The sequence below is a fragment of the Biomphalaria glabrata genome, chromosome 5 (assembly GCF_947242115.1).
Source record: "Biomphalaria glabrata chromosome 5, xgBioGlab47.1, whole genome shotgun sequence".
Classification (NCBI taxonomy): domain Eukaryota; kingdom Metazoa; phylum Mollusca; class Gastropoda; family Planorbidae; genus Biomphalaria; species Biomphalaria glabrata.
Window position 1 is genome coordinate 39,357,586 of NC_074715.1, and position 17,761 is coordinate 39,375,346.

At 36.5% G+C, this 17,761-nt stretch overlaps 1 protein-coding gene across 4 annotated transcripts in view; it reads right to left on the reverse strand.

Annotated features, from left to right (window-relative positions):
- The window catches only part of LOC106059023 (uncharacterized), a 37,345-nt gene extending 28,694 nt beyond the window's left edge, over positions 1 to 8,651 (reverse strand). Inside the window, exons 1-2 of one of the 4 annotated variants that reach the window (XM_056030065.1) lie at positions 8,305 to 8,651; positions 1,885 to 2,072 (exon numbers count right to left, since the gene is read on the reverse strand). In XM_056030065.1, coding sequence (XP_055886040.1) covers positions 1,885 to 2,067 — 183 coding nt within the window. In that variant the 5' untranslated portion in view covers positions 2,068 to 2,072; positions 8,305 to 8,651. Of the gene's footprint in view, positions 1 to 1,884; positions 2,073 to 7,673; positions 7,825 to 8,304 lie in introns of those variants that run through there. The other 3 variants (XM_056030063.1, XM_056030066.1, XM_056030064.1) reach the window with 3 other exon arrangements.
- Between the last annotated feature and the right edge of the window lie 9,110 nt (positions 8,652 to 17,761).

The following is a 17,761-nucleotide window of genomic DNA, read 5'->3' on the forward strand; positions in this document are numbered from 1 at the left end:
AGCAAAATATTTAAATTTCAATTTAACCATTTTTCATTTAATTAATTTAATTTAATTTTATGACGATATAGTGAAATTGTATTTTCAATAGTTTTTTTTTACAGATGGACAGACAGACTGTAAAAAAACACAAAACTAAAGCGGTATTGCTCCTAAAAGGAAATCTAAAAATGAAAGCCGCAGTTTCTTTCATTATGGCTATTACATAAGACTTTTAATTCTGAAGACCATCATAAAATATAAAGACTTTTACTGTTTATAGTATAGCACACACAGGAACCTAGCACACATGGGGGCTCTTATCACTAAGGTCTAGCACACATAGGGACTCCAATTACTAATGTCTAGCACATAAAGGGACTCCAATTACTAATGTCTAGCACATAAAGGGACTCCAATTACTAATGTCTAGCACATAAAGGGACTCCAATTACTAATGTCTAGCACATAAAGGGACTCCAATTACTAATGTCTAGCACATAAAGGGACTCCAATTACTAATGTCTAGCACATAAAGGGACTCCAATTACTAATGTCTAGCACATAAAGGGACTTCAATTACTAATGTCTAGCACATAAAGGGACTCCAATTACTAATGTCTAGCACATAAAGGGACTCCAATTACTTATGTCTAGCACATAAAGGGACTCCAATTACTAATGTCTAGCACATAAAGGGACTCCAATTACTAATGTCTAGCACATAAAGGGACTCCAATTACTAATGTCTAGCACATAAAGGGACTCCAATTACTAATGTCTAGCACACATAGGAACATAGTCCCTTTATGTGCTAGACCTTAGTGATATGAGCCCCCATGTGTGCTAGGTTCCTGTGTGTGCTATACTATAAACAGTAAAAGTCTTTATATTTTATGATGGTCTTCAGAATTAAAAAAGTACAAGACTTATTTGGATTCATTGATATGAAAGCAAATTTTAAGACGCCAAGAGCTTGGACCCAGTTTTCAATACCCTCAGCTCACCATTAAGTGCTGAAACTGATTCAGCTTCCGGGGGAAAAACCCTCAAGCAAATTATGACTTTAAAGAGAAATTCCAGTCAGTTCTTCCGCAGGAGTTGTAGAGTTCCAGAAGCTGTATTTCTATACTTTAAAAAGAAACTTTGCTGCTAAACGTTCACATTATTTGGGTCCACATACATCTGTAAACAAGTTTGTTTTTCGTTTGAAAATAAACAAACAGGTCGATGCCGACTGTCTTTAATTTGAAAGCAGTCACAAGGAAAACAAATAGCAAGCTTGTTCCAGAGTTCCGAACATTAAGTACGAGTGTAAACAGTTACATACTTCACATTGAGTACAACTTTACATTTTTGGTGAAATGTTATGATATAAAAAGACTATAGCAAAATAATAATAAAAATTCGTAAAATTATTTTCAGAATTGTAATTCCTCAATTGGGAGGGAGTGTAAAAAAATAAAATATAAATCTATATAAAACATTACAATGCGAATTAAAAGACATTATACACAGTTAGCTAGCGTATTTTTCTGATTTGTAATTACATATTTCATACACATATATGGGGCCCCAATTCCCAATTTTTTTTAATGCGGCCCTCGATTGCAAAAGGTTGCCCAACCTTAGACTCTAGGCTAAACCGATACCTTAAAGAATTTACATTTATTTCAAGTAAACTCTTTTATTGATGTAATAAGAAGTGCTCGCACTCCTACTCCTCATTCCCCCCCCCCCCCCCGCCCCCCGTTGTCAATATTCTCATTTGTCTACATAAGACAAAGTAAACAAATATTAAATGCAGAGTTGATTGAATACAAATCTATTTGACCACATGACTAAGACACAGTAAACAAAAATTCAATCCAGAGTAATAAATTGATTTTGTTGTGACCTACTTACAGTGACACTACTGTATTTACTCCCGTAGTAAGGGAAGTCAGGGTTCAAGGTCACAACAACAGGGAAGTTGAAACCAGTGTCCGTGTCATTGGCTGAAATTCCGTAAGGCATGATATTTGAAGAGTATCCCAGACTGACACATGTGACCAGCAGTGACAGCCTCAAGAAGTTGTTTATCTCCATGTTGTCTGAGATTAACAGAATGTCAAAAAGTTGTTTATTTATAAGTAAAATGTACGTTCGATATAAACAGTTATTTTTTAAAATATAAATATGAAACATGCCATTTTAAGGATCAATCTTCTTAAGATTTTATTTTACTTATAATCTATAATAGTCGAATAATAAAGCCCAGTTATAATCTAATATGAATTAAAAAATGTTACGAAAAAGTGAATATATTTCTCTTTTTGGGTTTCAACAGCTCATTCATAAAACAAATCCATGACGAGTAATAATGCTTTAAATAAAATTTATAGAATAGAATTATTTTTTCTATAAGTTCCATTATTTCATAATTTGATGTGTACCTCTGCCCGAAAAACACGCGCTCTGGTTATTTCAATCTTATCTTATCTTATACAATACAGACGTTACTTCAAAAAAGTAGATGATTACGTCCTACGCATCATGCATTCAGTCATGCATATTAACCAATGACTTAAATTCTACCAGGTCACTGGTTTTCCAGGCTAGCTCAGGCAACCCATTCCATGCTCCAATAGCACTAGGGAAGAAGGAGTATTTGTACACATTTGTCCTGGCGTATGTAATGTGTAACGTGCCTTTATCTTTGTGTCTTTCTGAGTATTTTATTAAATTTTGTTTTGGTTCAGTGTTTTATGTATAATTGCTACTTTAATTTTGAGTCTTTTGTCTTGAAGGCTTTCTAATTAGTCATTTTACTAAAGGTGTTACTCTAGACAAATGTGAATATTCGTTTGTTATGAATCTCACTGGTCTATTTTGTGTCTGTTCCAGTTTCTTAATGTTTTCTTGAGCTGAGGGGTCCCAAACGGAGGATGCATATTCTATTATTGGCCTAACCAAGGTTAAATAACATTTTAGTTTTATGTTCTTATTTGATTTATAGAAATTTCTTCTAATAAACCCTAATGCTTTGTTTTATCTTTTGATAACTTCATCAATATGGGGAGTCCATGACAGTTTTTCATTTATTATAACACCTAGGTATTTTGCGTTTTAGTCTGTGTAATTGGTTTACCATGAATAAGATAAGTGGAATTAATTTGTTTTAGTTTTTTTTGTTACTCTTAAAAACTGACATTTTTTCTGGGTGGAAAGACATGCTCCAATTTAATTCCCATTTCTGTAATTCATCTAATTCTCTTTGTAAAATCTCTGTATCTTGTGTTGTTTTTATTGTTCTATATATTATGCAATTGTCTGCGAATTATCTGACTTTTGTTCCTGAACTAATGCAATTTGGTAAATCATTTATGTAAATTAAAAATAGTAGTTATAATAGTAATAATAGTTAATCTGTGAATTAATAGACGCATTTATCAGTATATTTTTAACATTATATTTCTCCTATAGAATGTGTAACTACTTTGATTTCAACATGAACATTAATTCCTCTCTCGTTTCTTCGTGTGCTGTGTCCACAGTTCGCCATGACACTAGCACGTGACAACTTTGTAACAGATTGAATGTAAATGTTGTGATGTTATGAATATGAAGTCGACATAGATCATTTACACTGTTGGTTTACCTTAAAAGAATTTTCTTTTTTTTTTATAACGAAGCTTATATCAACTCTGTCTGTCTGTCTGTCTGTCTGGTATAAAGTTTGTACACGTTATTCTTCGAAACCCTACCTCGGATGAAACTAAAATTTTGCACATTTATTTCTTTTACCTGACAACACAAAAATATAAGTCCATAAAAATAAGAAATTAGTTAATTAACTATTGGTAATTAAGTAATTTGTTTGATACCTCTAACAAGGGAAAGAAATAGTTCTTGACTGAAGAGGTTGTTGTTACGTGCGAATCGTAGTGTAAGTGTGGAATGGTGCGAATGCGTGTCGGAAGGAGAGGAGAACCAAAATGGGGGACTAGAAACTCAATAATTTTTTAGTGTTCATGAAGATTCAATGAGTTCTAAACTAGGACGTTGACGTTTCTGTGTGTGAGTGTTTTGTGAAAAGAGTTTCATCATCAAAGAAAACATAACAGTGGCATAAGTTGAATCACAGCCCTTTATATGTCGCCGCTTTAAAGCAAGTTTGAAACAAACAATACATAACTATACAATCATTTATAGTTGTAGGCACCTCACTAACATAGTCGCTTTTGAAGGCGTGAGACATGAGTTCGAATTCAGGCCATTCCCGTGGTCAAAATATTTCTAATCACACAGATTTATTATTGTTGGCCTAGATCTATTACAATTTAATGACATGACTGATCCAAAGTAATTGATAGAATTACACTTCGTATAAGTTTTTTTTTTAAGATTTTATTTTCTATGTTTTTCTTGTTTTTACATTAACAATAAGACGACAGTAATAGGAAGTTAAATCGCGCGCGCACACACACACACACACACACACACACACACACACACACACACACACACACACACACACACACACACACACACACACACACACACACACACACACACACACACACATACACACACACACACATACACACACACACATACATACACACACACACACACACACACACACACACACACAAAAGGTTGATACTTCTGAGTCTCAAGTTGACAGTGTACATTGACTTAGCCTTCTAATGGTAATCTCATGGTTATAGTGTCAGATCGTTGAAGCCAGTGGTGAGTGTCATGGAGAGAGAGACATTGAGAGAGAGAGAGAGAGAGAGAGTAAGAGAGAGAGTCAGTGTGTAAGTGAGCGCGCTTCCGAGATTATATAGAAAGGCAGCATGGGCGGACTGGTTGTCAAAATCTGCCCTGGCATTTCTATACAATCCGGCCCACAAATCGTATACCACATGATGGGTGTCCAATCATACCTGTTGACAAAAGCATTGTGTAAATTTTTATAATGTATCGAAAGTAGAAGTAAATGAATAGTTTATTAGATGATTTTGAAACTATCTGATAAACGCTATAACTAAATGAATAAAGTATAACATTTGGAATGGGGAATCTCTTATTGTGAAAATTCTCATTTACATTCAAGACATCTGAGGCTCCTCTATTAACATTATGAGTCACTTTTACTTCTCGCCATTTTCTCAGGCATGTGGACTTCAATTTACAAATATAAATCTTCATCCTCCATTATTTAACTGCCCGTCTCACACGGTCATGGGGGCGCTGTGGCTGAGAGGTTAAGCGTTTCCAAACCTGGGGTCCTGGGTTAGGGCCCCCCTGAGTCCACCCAACTCTAACGGGTACCTGTCTTTATATTTCGACTTAAGTCAATAACTTTGTCGTCTTGGCATTAGTGTTTCTTATGGCGTTGAACCTGTTCATTCGTAAATGCTGTCATCCTAACGTTGGTGAATCTCTAGTGCTTGCGAGAAAACATTCAGAATTTTACTCTTTTTTTTTTTTTGCACAGGATTCCAGCTTTTTATCTTATTTATTTTCTGCTCCTCCTTTTTCATTTTTTGTTTTGCAATTTGATTCCAATCAACAAATTTCTACTGTTCAAGATAATAATAGTGATTAGTGAAGGACTTCGTAGCGGGGTCAACTCGACATCATTGCGACAACTCTAACAAACCAATCAGAATTCGTGTGTGACTCTGGACATGTCATCTGTAGGACTTGGATCGTTGTTGTTGGTCCCTCTATAGATTCACCCGAATATGTTCACACTAACGTGGATCTCTGTAAGAAATAAAGGCCTTGACTTTCTCTTGTTTATCGTTTAGTGACGTCCACTATATGGAGGAAGGATATTTACGACAATGCTTTCAATTAGTTTTAGACTTGAAAAGTGTCAAAAGAATGTTTGTTTTATCACGACGCTCAAAGTGTTGCTTTTCAAGAGTTAAAAGACAACAATATAAATCTTGCAACAATTTACTATCATTCATGCGGCCCTTTCGGTGGCCCTTTCGGCCCGAGTGCTCATTTAGCCAGTCCGCCACTGAAAGGGAGTATTCATTGTTAGTTGTAGAGAAAGCGTTAATTAAATGTTAGTCTTATAGAATGATGCAAGATAAGCTATGCTGTCATAAGCTGTATTCAGGATGCCTAAATGAAAAGACGGGTTTTTGTAGTGAGCAAAGATTTTGTTCAATATACCATTTTATATTTTTATTAAACTTTATTACATTTTTTTTTCCATTTCATGTCAAGTTAAAATTTATTTATATTGTAATAAAAGTTATTTTTAGTTTTGTTCAAAAATAAATTATTCAAGTTACTTCGAGTTTTATAGATTACGACTACAGCGGTTTAGTTGTCTACCATCATTTTGTATGTCCACGACAGCAAGAAAGAGGCTTGTTTCCGGTGATGTCACTGACAGCTGAGTGTGTAGTACTTCTGAGAAGACGTTTCAGCTTTGACATGTTATGAGACGTATACTTGCAAAAGATGGAAGACACAATGTTTTGTTCTCATTGTACTAACACATATAGGATGATTCAAATAGCTTTCTTTTAGCCACGCTTAACCTACTAGTCAGCTTAGGGAAACCGACCTCAGCTACCACAGTGGTTGAAATTTTCTTTTAACTGTTTTCTTCAGATTTGCTTGCTATTACCATTTACCCACCGGGTACACCTAGTTCTTTGAGTATAATTATTTAACTTTTGGTAATCAGTCGGTTACGGGAACGGAAGTATGTCGGATTGCCAAAAACGTCGGATTATCAAAGGTTAGCTGAACTGATACTATTAAGAATTTAGCCTTTATTTCAAGAAAATTATATTTATGACGAGATAACACATGCTCTTAGTCTTTCAAAGATATAAAATAAACTATAGTAAAATTTTAAAATAAATAAATAAAACGTTTCCCTTTCAGATCTTTTGATCTATTGGGAAGATAATGTAAATGTAATCTGTTTCTGTGACCCAGGGTTAATGAGGTCATCATGTGACCAGCACAATGACCAACCGCCTTTACTTTTCCCCAACTAATGTCAGGTACCCAATAGAGCTGTGTGGACTCAGAGGCGCCATAAAGATCCTGAAAGTAAAAATCCCAGTATAACCAGGATTCTAACCCGAGACTTCGGGCTCGAAAGCGAATTGTTTTACCCCTTAGCCACAGCGCCTCCCTTAGAAAAACAACAGAAAAAGAAGAAAAATGTTTTGATCAAAATACAATTCAAACATATGATCTCAGCTTTTACTTACTGTACTAGAATACAGATAAACCTATCTACATTGATGACCACATAGTGGGTAGTAATATACACTGTATACATTAATTACATGGATTTACATCGGAGCCACGTCGGATTACAATCAAGTGTTGGACTCTTTTGTTTTTCTCTCCATTCCTTCTCCCCCTTCCCAAAAACAAAACATTGTTAATTCAAAAATCAACACAAATGAGTTGTTTGCTGGCCACATGACACCAGGGTCAGCCTTAGGGTCAGCCTTAGGCATAGGCAAACTAGGCAGCCACCTAGTGCCTCCGATTGGTGGGGGCCTCGCACAGGACTCTAAGAAATTTTTTTATTTATAGAAAAACAATGCGAAAGATGGATCAAATCTCTAAAATGGAATAACTATATGGCAATAGGACTACTATCCAAGCTCTTCTTCTCTACTATCATTCAAGAGTATGTAGTAAATGTTTAGATCTACCTGTTAGACTACTTATGCTAGAAGACCATTGTTACTTCCTTATGGTGAAATGTCGAAACATTACTTCTACTCTGGTGATCATGAATCGTCAATAAAGCACATTAGTGCTATCATCGCTTGGATTGAGCTGAAGACTCAGTTTATGACAACTGTACGAAGATAGTTAAGAACCTGATTGAATGCTACGGAAATAGCGCTTACGTCTTTGACTTATTTTTTTAATCTAAATATAGATACAGAAAGATTTATAAATTCGTTTCATATTTTTCGGTCTGAATATTTTATTTTTCCGTTACATCTGTGGCCACCCAATTCACTACGCCTAGAGCCTCCAATTACTTAAGGCCGGCCCTAATGACACCCTCACCAACTGTCGGCCACAAAAATATATAAGCCTTACATCGTCAGCCCCATGGACTGCAAGATCTAAAATGAGCTTTTTTCCCTTTTTTTGTCAATGAACATGACGTTATGTGACACTGCGAGTGAATAACCAGGTGTACGATGATCTACAGATTTTCTGTAATACATGTATTACCACAGTAATAAAAAAGAAAGAGAAAAATGGTAGATGTATTTAAATGTTTAAAAGACTAATACTCCAGTAATACAAAGAACAAAATAAACTTACAAATATGTCACTTAGACTTTCACCTAGAAAACAGCAACATCAAAGAAGAAAACAATGTACAGGTAAGGTGAATATAGAAATGCACTGAGTCAGAATACACGATGTGTGCAGTATGTTACATGTACATAGTGAGGTCATGTGAAGTGTGTTGTCAATGGTTTAACAAAACGCAGACATACACAACTCCTCCCCTCCTTTTAGCAATCCACCATCCAAAATAAAAATAAAAAAGAAATGTCTGTCGCCCGGTATGTGGGATTTAATGAAAGAAGCATTCCGCATTGATATTATCTCTACGCATACGAAGTCGACTACCTGAGCTTGCGTAACCCTCCACCCCCCTCCATCTCTACCACACTCCTGCCCAGATATTTTCTATTTTCCTCAATCACTCACGCGTGACAATAAATTGGCAATCGCGCAGGGAGGGAGTGCTGGCATGGTACGCAAATCTTTTGATTTCAATCCCGGAAAACAAAGACCTCTGTATTTAAATGTCGGTCTATAGAGATTGTCACTTTGTTTCCCCAAGAACCTAATTCCTATGGCTGAATATAAAAAGAAGTCAAAAGGTCTCCAAAAAATGTTGAAAAAAAAAAGAGTTACCTCCTGATAATATTAAGGCTTTTCGGTCATGCGTTGCATGGACTGCTATTGATATATGACATTTCTGATACTTGATATTTCAAAGAAAGCTAAGCACCATAAGTTAAAAGTAAGCGTCTAGATACACACATATTGCTATTATATTGTTAAACGCCCTAAACAAATGTATTCACTTGTTTCCTATGACAAGGCTCGTGTCTCGTGCAAGGCTGTATCGCATTTCTATATACAACAACACCATTCTAATAACATGGTTGTTATTTAAAAGGAAGAATGCTTTAAATGCATTGAGCTTTTTGGCCAAATGTTTTGAAGCTACACAAAACAGTCTTCGTCAGAGTATGGCTGCCGGGTCGTGTGGCATATGCTTCTATTTCAAGTTCGTGCCCTATCGAGACCAATTGTTGTAGAAGGCCTGAATACTAACGTCGCAACATTAGGGAAGTTTAGACCAATAGCTCGTTGCCACGACATAGCGCTGACGTCATGAACTTTGACGTGGCAATGAGTTGATGGTCTAAATTGCTCCAGGCTGTGACGTCACAGGTCAGTGTTCTGGCCTTCTATAAAGAATGGTCTGGGCCCGCATCCATCCGGTCACTCAAGGATATCTGGACTAGGACTTGATCAGCGTCCATTCTAAAGATATGCCTGAAAGCTAGAAGAGAAACACAAACAGGACACAATTTGTTTACAACGGCACACAGACAAGGTGTGGGCTTGTTATTTGTAACACTGGAGAAATGAGCCTTCACACATAAAGTAAGACGCTTTTAAAACAATACAATTTTTTTTTATGTGGGGCCCGGTCTGCCTATATGGTTTCGCTCAAATTTAAAAAGGTAAAGTTTTATGGTTTACATTTGATATTATTATTCTGAATATTGAAAAATGATCAAATGCCCTTGATGCTATCATAATTAAAATCAACTTTAAAATGTGTGCTATTAAGTTTTTTTTTTGGTATGTTTACAATTTCATGTTACACTCTACCTGCCCAGCAGACGTCAGCTACAGGAACAGTTGACCTGATAGATCAAAGGTTGATAAATCTTCAACTGACAAATGTAATTGAACAGATATATATACATACGACCAAATACCCCTACTACGCTACGGTTGAAATAGTTGCTATATGTTTATTTTATCCGTAACACTTTTGATCCTTGTATAAAACGGCCTCTGCATTACAATGCTCCCCCACCAGCAGCATTTTGTTTCTGATCCTCAAATTCTATACCCCCCCCCCCCTTTGTTGTCTCTTTCATTTTTCAACGTAACGCCCCCCCCCCACACCCCCTACTACATGGTCTGCACTAATACTTCTTAGGTCCATCAGCTCTACCCTTCTCTTCTAACTGCATTATACCGCCCCTCTCCACACACAATACACACACACACTACTTTTCAATGCCACGCCTCTCTCCACACACAATACACACACACACTACTTTTCAATGCCACACCGCTCCCCACACACAATACACACACACACTACTTTTCAATGCCACGCCTCTTCCCAAACACAATACACACACACACACACTACTTTTCAATGCCACACCGCTCCCCACACACAGCACACACACATACTACTTTTCAATGCCACGCCTCTCCCCACACACAATACACACACACACACTACTTTTCAATGCCACGCCTCTTCCCAAACACAATACACACACACACACTACTTTTCAATGCCACACCGCTCCCCACACACAATACACACACACACACTACTTTTCAATGCCACGCCTCTTCCCAAACACAATACACACACACACACACTACTTTTCAATGCCACACCGCTCCCCACACACAATACACACACACACTACTTTTCAATGCCACGCCTCTTCCCAAACACAATACACACACACACTACTTTTCAATGCCACACCGCTCCCCACACACAATACACACTACTTTTCAATGCCACACCTCTCCCCACACCAACAAACTTTTTCGTCCTTGTGTCTTCTACTAGAACGACAGATCATACACACATACACACAACTAACAACACATTTCTTAGGCCTTTGCATGCTAAAAACACATAACCATCTGGCAGTTTTGGTTGTTTTCATCTGAAAGTTTTTTTTATTATTATTGTTCAGCGAAACACAGAGAAAGGGATGGGTAGACAACATAAAAGAATGGACGGGCCTGCATTTGAAAGAGGTTCTGTCCAAGGCAAAAGACAGAGGAATGGAGAAAGTTATCGACAAATCTTCTGTGGTGCCCAAACGGTCCAACAGACTAAGGGTTAGGTGAAGGTGTAGGTAATTATTCAGTGAAGCATCCAGCATTACAATGACATTACACACTTTTTTATTATCCTCCAATAGAAATTCCTCATTCCCAACCATAAACTTTTAGGCCGTCCAACTATTTTTGCATTCTCAATTTAAACAAAGCACATCCTTCTTTAAATCATCGGTCGCAAAAAGCATATACTAATGCCCCGCACTACACACGTACATTATCGATGTCTTGGTAAATCAATCAATTAAGCTTTGTTCCTCAAGGGAAACAGTTTGGAAGAAGGAACATCACTATATGAATTTTTAAAAATTATTTTGTCAATCTTAGATCTAGACTTTACATCTAGAGACTCACCTCAATCATAGATCTAGACTTTACATCTAGAGACTCACCTCAATCATAGACATAGACTTTACATCTAGAGACTCACCTCAATCATAGATCTAGACTTTCCATCTAGAGACTCACCTCAATCACACTGATTGAAAGACAATCCCTCACAGTCACTCTAATATATAAATATCCCCTGTTCATTTATTTCTTGCTCCCACTAAACAAGCCTGGAGTCTGGAGCAGCAAATAATGCTATGTTGAAGCATCAACCGTTGAGAACAATGTCACGTAGTATCTTAAAATATAAACCACTGATTCTCATCGCAAGTCGCTCAGCCACAATTCGAGATACAAGGATGCACATGTTCTTTTTAAAACACGTTAGATCAGTCTCTGACATGTGAAATATATTGCAATGTTGGTCTAGATCACCTAACAAAATCACCCAGCTGAGAACACCTGCGGACTTAACTCTTTCTCTCCTAACTGACGATACCAACGTTGATTCCACCAGAATGTGGTAAATAATTACGGGTAAAAAGAATTAACACACAGTTTATTTCGTTGGTATACACTTTTCTTTGCTACAAAAGAATGGTTTGGCCAGACGTAAGAATGGTTTGGCCAGACGTAAGAATGGTTTGGCCAGACGTAAGAATGGTTTGGCGAGACGTAAGAATGGTTTGGCCAGACGTAAGAATGGTTTGGCCAGACGTAAGAATGGTTTGGCCAGACGTAAGAATGGTTTGGCCAGACGTAAGAATGGTTTGGCCAGACGTAAGAATGGTTTGGCCAGACGTAAGAATGGTTTGGCCAGACGTAAGAATGGTTTGGCCAGACGTAAGAATGGTTTGGCCAGACGTAATGTACTATGTGGTCGTCCATTATAAGTACTTTCATTTTTTTTAAAGGAAATTGAAAACTTATAAAATAATGTAGGCCAATTTTATTAATAAAAATATTAATTAAATTTTTGAATATAAGAAAAAATAAACCAAATAAAACCCTCGCCTCGATTGCATAATTTACATCCGCTGACAAAGAAATGTATCTTTTCAATTCCTTTTTTTTTCGAGTTCAACTCTTTTTTTTATCGTTGTCTGCACATTGAAAAGAATATTCACATTGTTATGTCACAGCATGTTTTAAAAAAGGCCATATAGATCTGCTTTAAAATTAGGTTGCTTTTTAAGTGCTACCCTTATCAAATGGGAAAAACTCCGCACTTTTAACTATATCTCTCAATATTTCCCTTATTCGATATCAAACAAAATAATTATTATCAATATTTAATTGACTAAGTAGTTAATTTTTTAGTTGATTTATGTTTTGTTAGATGCAATAAATAATTGTGTAAAGTTAATAGTGTGCAAAGATTTTACCAGAGAGACAGACAGAGTTGATATAAGCTTTTTTTAAAAAAAGTTTTTGATTCCTCATAAAAACTCATTTTATTCATTCTTTTGTGTTACATTTTTTCTTTACACTAGAAATAAATCATATTGTCGCATTTATAAATATCTTTACAAATATGTAATCCTATTGTTCCAATGTAAGTTTATTTATACTGCTGCTGTAAAGCTCACTTAATCCCACATTAAGTCAAGCCATGATCTTTAACGTCTGAGAATAGCTATTATCTTTCTGCATAATTTGCATTCTGTTTAGCATTTTCTATTATTGTCTGTGGCTAGCTCATTAAAATTCTGAAACTTCTCAAGTTTTCTTTTAAGGAGAGCTATTAGAACACAAAGTGTGCCCCTGATAGGATCTCTCAAGTTATAAAAATGGAAGGAAAGCATTGACCGTAAGTATGCAGAAGAAAATGGGAACATATTCAGGTGCAAGCTAACTTATTTAGAGCAGTGGTGAGGGTTAACACCATTGGCACTTGTGTCCTCTGTGGTGAGTAAATAGTGGACAATCTACAAGAGGAACATCAGCCTCCAAGTCAAATTAAAACTGTATCCTGCGCTAGTTACTTCTATGCTCGTATTTGGTTGTGAAAGTTGAACGCTGAGGCTGAAAGAATAATTTACTTTTTAGTTTCCAGCTTTGCTTGTACTTCTAAAAATAATGTGAAGGGCTGTTGCAGCTATATAGTAAAACACGACTCACTGTCCATAATCATCATTCTGAAATCAAACAGTAAAAGTTCTTGTAAAATATTTTCTAAACTAACTTTCATAGTCAAATACAAAACGAAAAATACAAGCTACTTAGCCTGTGTGATGTATGGAACCTGAACCACTAGCGGTATAGGTGGAGGGAGCACGAAGCAAGGGTCATTGAAAGCACAGCCGGCTGGACAACGTCCAAGAATGGACCAATCTCTCTCATGACTTATTTTTAAGAACATATGGGGGGGGGATCTCGTTACGGAGTTACGCGAACTGTCAAGGGACAGATGAGCTGATAACAGAGGGATATGGCCGGAATCCAATAACAAGCACTAGCGATATGGCCGGAATCTAATATCAACCGCTAATGATATCATCTACTGTGACCAAGAATTATCTAATATGGACCATTGGCAAGATAGCCAAGAATGTTTCTAGAATATTTCAGTGATCCTCTACTTGATTCCCTTTTCAAACATTTGTCTATAAAAAGTTAATAACAATGTCACTGTGTAAAAACTTTTTGTCACGATTTCATTAGTGACCCTAAAACATGTACAAATATCTAGCTTCATCTTGTGGTGTGCTTTGTCTAATAAAAGACAAGAATGATAAACATTTCTAGTTTGATTGTAATCATTCTCCATTTTTGGCGCTTATGTAGGCCTATGCTAACGAAGTAAAACCGCTCACTGTACATCTGAATATATCAATTATTATTGTGACCTTAAGTGGCTATTATCACGGTATTCTTGGTGTTCACGGCAATTTGGAAGAACTCGGTCAAGTGGAAAAGCTCAATCAAGTAATAAAACATATCAATCAGTAGAAATGATCTCAGCGACAAGGAAAAATAAGCCATACAAATAAAGAGTTGTTCCACCCAGTCAGGGGCCTCTCCACTATAGGAACTGTACAGACAAAAAGGAAATAATATCAAGCGTTTCTCGAAGTAGGTTAGCGGGTGGGACGTCCTGTCAATGAAAAGGAGGTGGGGACATCCGGAGGGATGGGATCGAGTCCCTTTTCAAGGGACAAAATGAAGGTAGTGTCATTGTGGCAGTACATCCAGGTTTGAACATGAACTAAAATGAAAATGTTTCGAAGTTGTAGAAATTAAAAAATTGGAAGTAAGATTAAGTAAGATTCCAGTTGCTATTTCATCTTCTAGAAAGAACTGAAGAAATGTTAATTAACCTTTTCTTTCTCGAGAAATGTCTGCAACTTTTGAACATTTATGAAAATTGATATTTCAAATGCGATTGTTCGTGACTTTCTTGTTTCAGATCACACTTCTCCTAGCTCATGGGCATCGTTATGTTGAGAAAAGGTCCGCGACAAGATGTCTTAGTTTACACGAAGATGTTCTTAATTGACACGAAGATGTTCTTAGTTGACACGGAGATGTTCTTAGTTGACACGGAGATGTTCTTAGTTGACACGGAGATGTTCTTAGTTGACACGAAGATGTTCTTAGTTGACACGGAGATGTTCTTAGTTGACACGGAGATGTTCTTAGTTGACACGAAGATGTTCTTAGGAGAATTAAAACCTTTAAGACTGTATGTCAGTTCTCGTTTTTTTTAAAGTCGTAATCGTTAAGAGGAGGAATTTCTGATGCTCAGCAAGCCATATGACGCCTGGCATTCAGGGCTACGACCCTGTCCCCACTAGGGGAACTAGGCCACCTTTCTGATAGTAGGGAAAACCTGCTACCTTTCCAACACGATCTTAAGAAATATTCTTTTCTACTTCACAAAAAACTTTAAAATTATCTAAGAAACAATTTATAACATGGCCACAAAGACAGTTTGTGTTAAAACACAAACTCATAATCGGCCTCCGAAGTGGCTCACTCAGGCAGGTAAAAAGGCAAGTTACAATATTTTCAGCAAGAATATCAGAAACTATGAACCACAAACTAACAACAGCTAGTTACAAAGATCGCATCACATATGAAATGATCAGAAGCAGGATGAATTCAGCAATAGGACCCCACGCTGATCTGCTAACCACTGTCGAAAAACGTTAACTCAAACTCTGTGGTCACATCACAAGGTCATCAGGGCTGACAAATACCTTCCTTCACGGAACAGTACCAGGAAGAAAATGAACAGGAAGACAGGAAAAGCTATGAGAGGACAACATCAAAGAACGTACAGGTCTGTCAGTGAATGAAATTCTATCAAAGGCAAAAGACAGAGACATGGAGAAAGACGGTTGACAGATCTTGTGTGGTGCCCCAACGGTCCAACAGACTAATGGATAGATGAAGGTGAAGCTACATGTGAACCTGGTCTAAGTGATGTTAATGAATGATTATCTAATCGATCTAATTGTTTTGTATAGTGCCAATTTCTCATTCAAAGTCTTAGTACATAAAACTTTTCCCTAAAAACAAACCACATAAAATATGTTCCCTTTAGTTTAATGTCCAGTGGCTGCATGAGTAGGGTACAGTACACATGAATAATATGAAACACAACCTTTTAATCGTTTCTTAAATTATATTCCACTTATATGCATTCTAAATAGATTTTTTTTCTGTTTTTTTTTTAAAGTAAACACAGAAATTATGAAAAGACAGAAATTACTTATATTTAGTCCCGTTCTAAACCTGCCATTCACCGTCATTCGATCTAAGATGTAATTATCTTCAAAATCTGAGGGTGTAAAATAATTTACAAAGTTAGAAAAAGAAGGGAAGTAAGCACGATCACATTTTGAAAACTTTTTGGGGGGCTACTTTCCCTTACTATATAGGTTTTAGTTTGTGGGCTGCTCATCATGCATTTGATAAATGTTCGGATTACACACGGTATATATAATTAAGTGACAAATTTTCTCTAGACTTCGTTTCTATTTTACCATTTTAAACGTATGTACAATGTGTTTCCTAAGTGTATAAGTATCGTTATTTTAGTCTTTCATTACTTTTAAATGTACATAAAAGTATTAACGGAATCCTGCCTAATGTTCAACTTGCCGCTTTATTTTATAGTGTTATTGTTTCTTCTAAAAAAACTTAGAACCAATCCAGCCTTTCAAAAAAATTTTACATCAAAAGCAGCGAGGAAAATGAGACTTCCACAGATATATAACACACATTCTTCCAAAGGCCAAACACAAAGAGGCAACTTAACATCCCTTGAAAAAATATAATTTTTAGACTGAAGAGCATCAAAATCATTTCCATATATCTCAATACTGTAGGAATAAGCTTTATACGTACTTGCATATATATAACAAATGTATTTAATAATTATTTATTGATAACTAATTGGTTATAACTAATTGGTGTATTGTTTGACTTTGAATAATTATGCAACATTTCAACTTCAATGAGAATAAACGTTCACAATACATAATATGAGAAATAACTCTACACATACAACCACATCTCTCTATAACAAGCATTTATTTCCCTTTTCTATATCAAACAATATAATTGATAACCGATAGTTAATTTACTATTTGCTTAATTTTTTTTTCTATTCATTCGTGTTTTGTTAGAAACAATAATAATTGTGTAAAGCTTCAACTTGATCCAAAGATGGGTGTGGGAAAAATAACTTGTGAAAAAAATCTACGAGACAGACAGAATGAGTTGATATATTCATTCATTCATTCATTCATTGGCCCCCTTCAGTAGTAGAACGACTTGTTCATATGGCTGTGAAGCCCTATTTTGGAGAGACACTCCCGTCCACATATATTGCAGGTCAGGGTGGCTTTCGCTTTGGTGGTAGAGGAGCCGGCACGCTTTTCTTCAAGAGCTGTGGCCCATGTTTTCTCGCTGTCCATAGCTTTCTTTGTCACCGTCTCTCTCCAATAGTGCGGTCTAAGGCTATGTCTTCTCAATGGTCGATATCAATGTTTACTGATTTTAAGTCCCGCTTTATCCCATCCACGTAACGGAAGTGGAGGCGACCAGTTTTTCTTGAGCCACTCGCAAGTTGCCCGCACAGAACGATTTTCGGGATACGACTGTCCTCCATCCGGCGAACATGTCCGAGCCAGCGCAGGTGGCGTTGTCTAGGAATGTAAAGATACTGGTAAGGCCTGTTCTCGCGAGGATCTCAGTATTACACACTCTTTCTTTCCATGTTATTTTTAAGATCCTTCGAAGG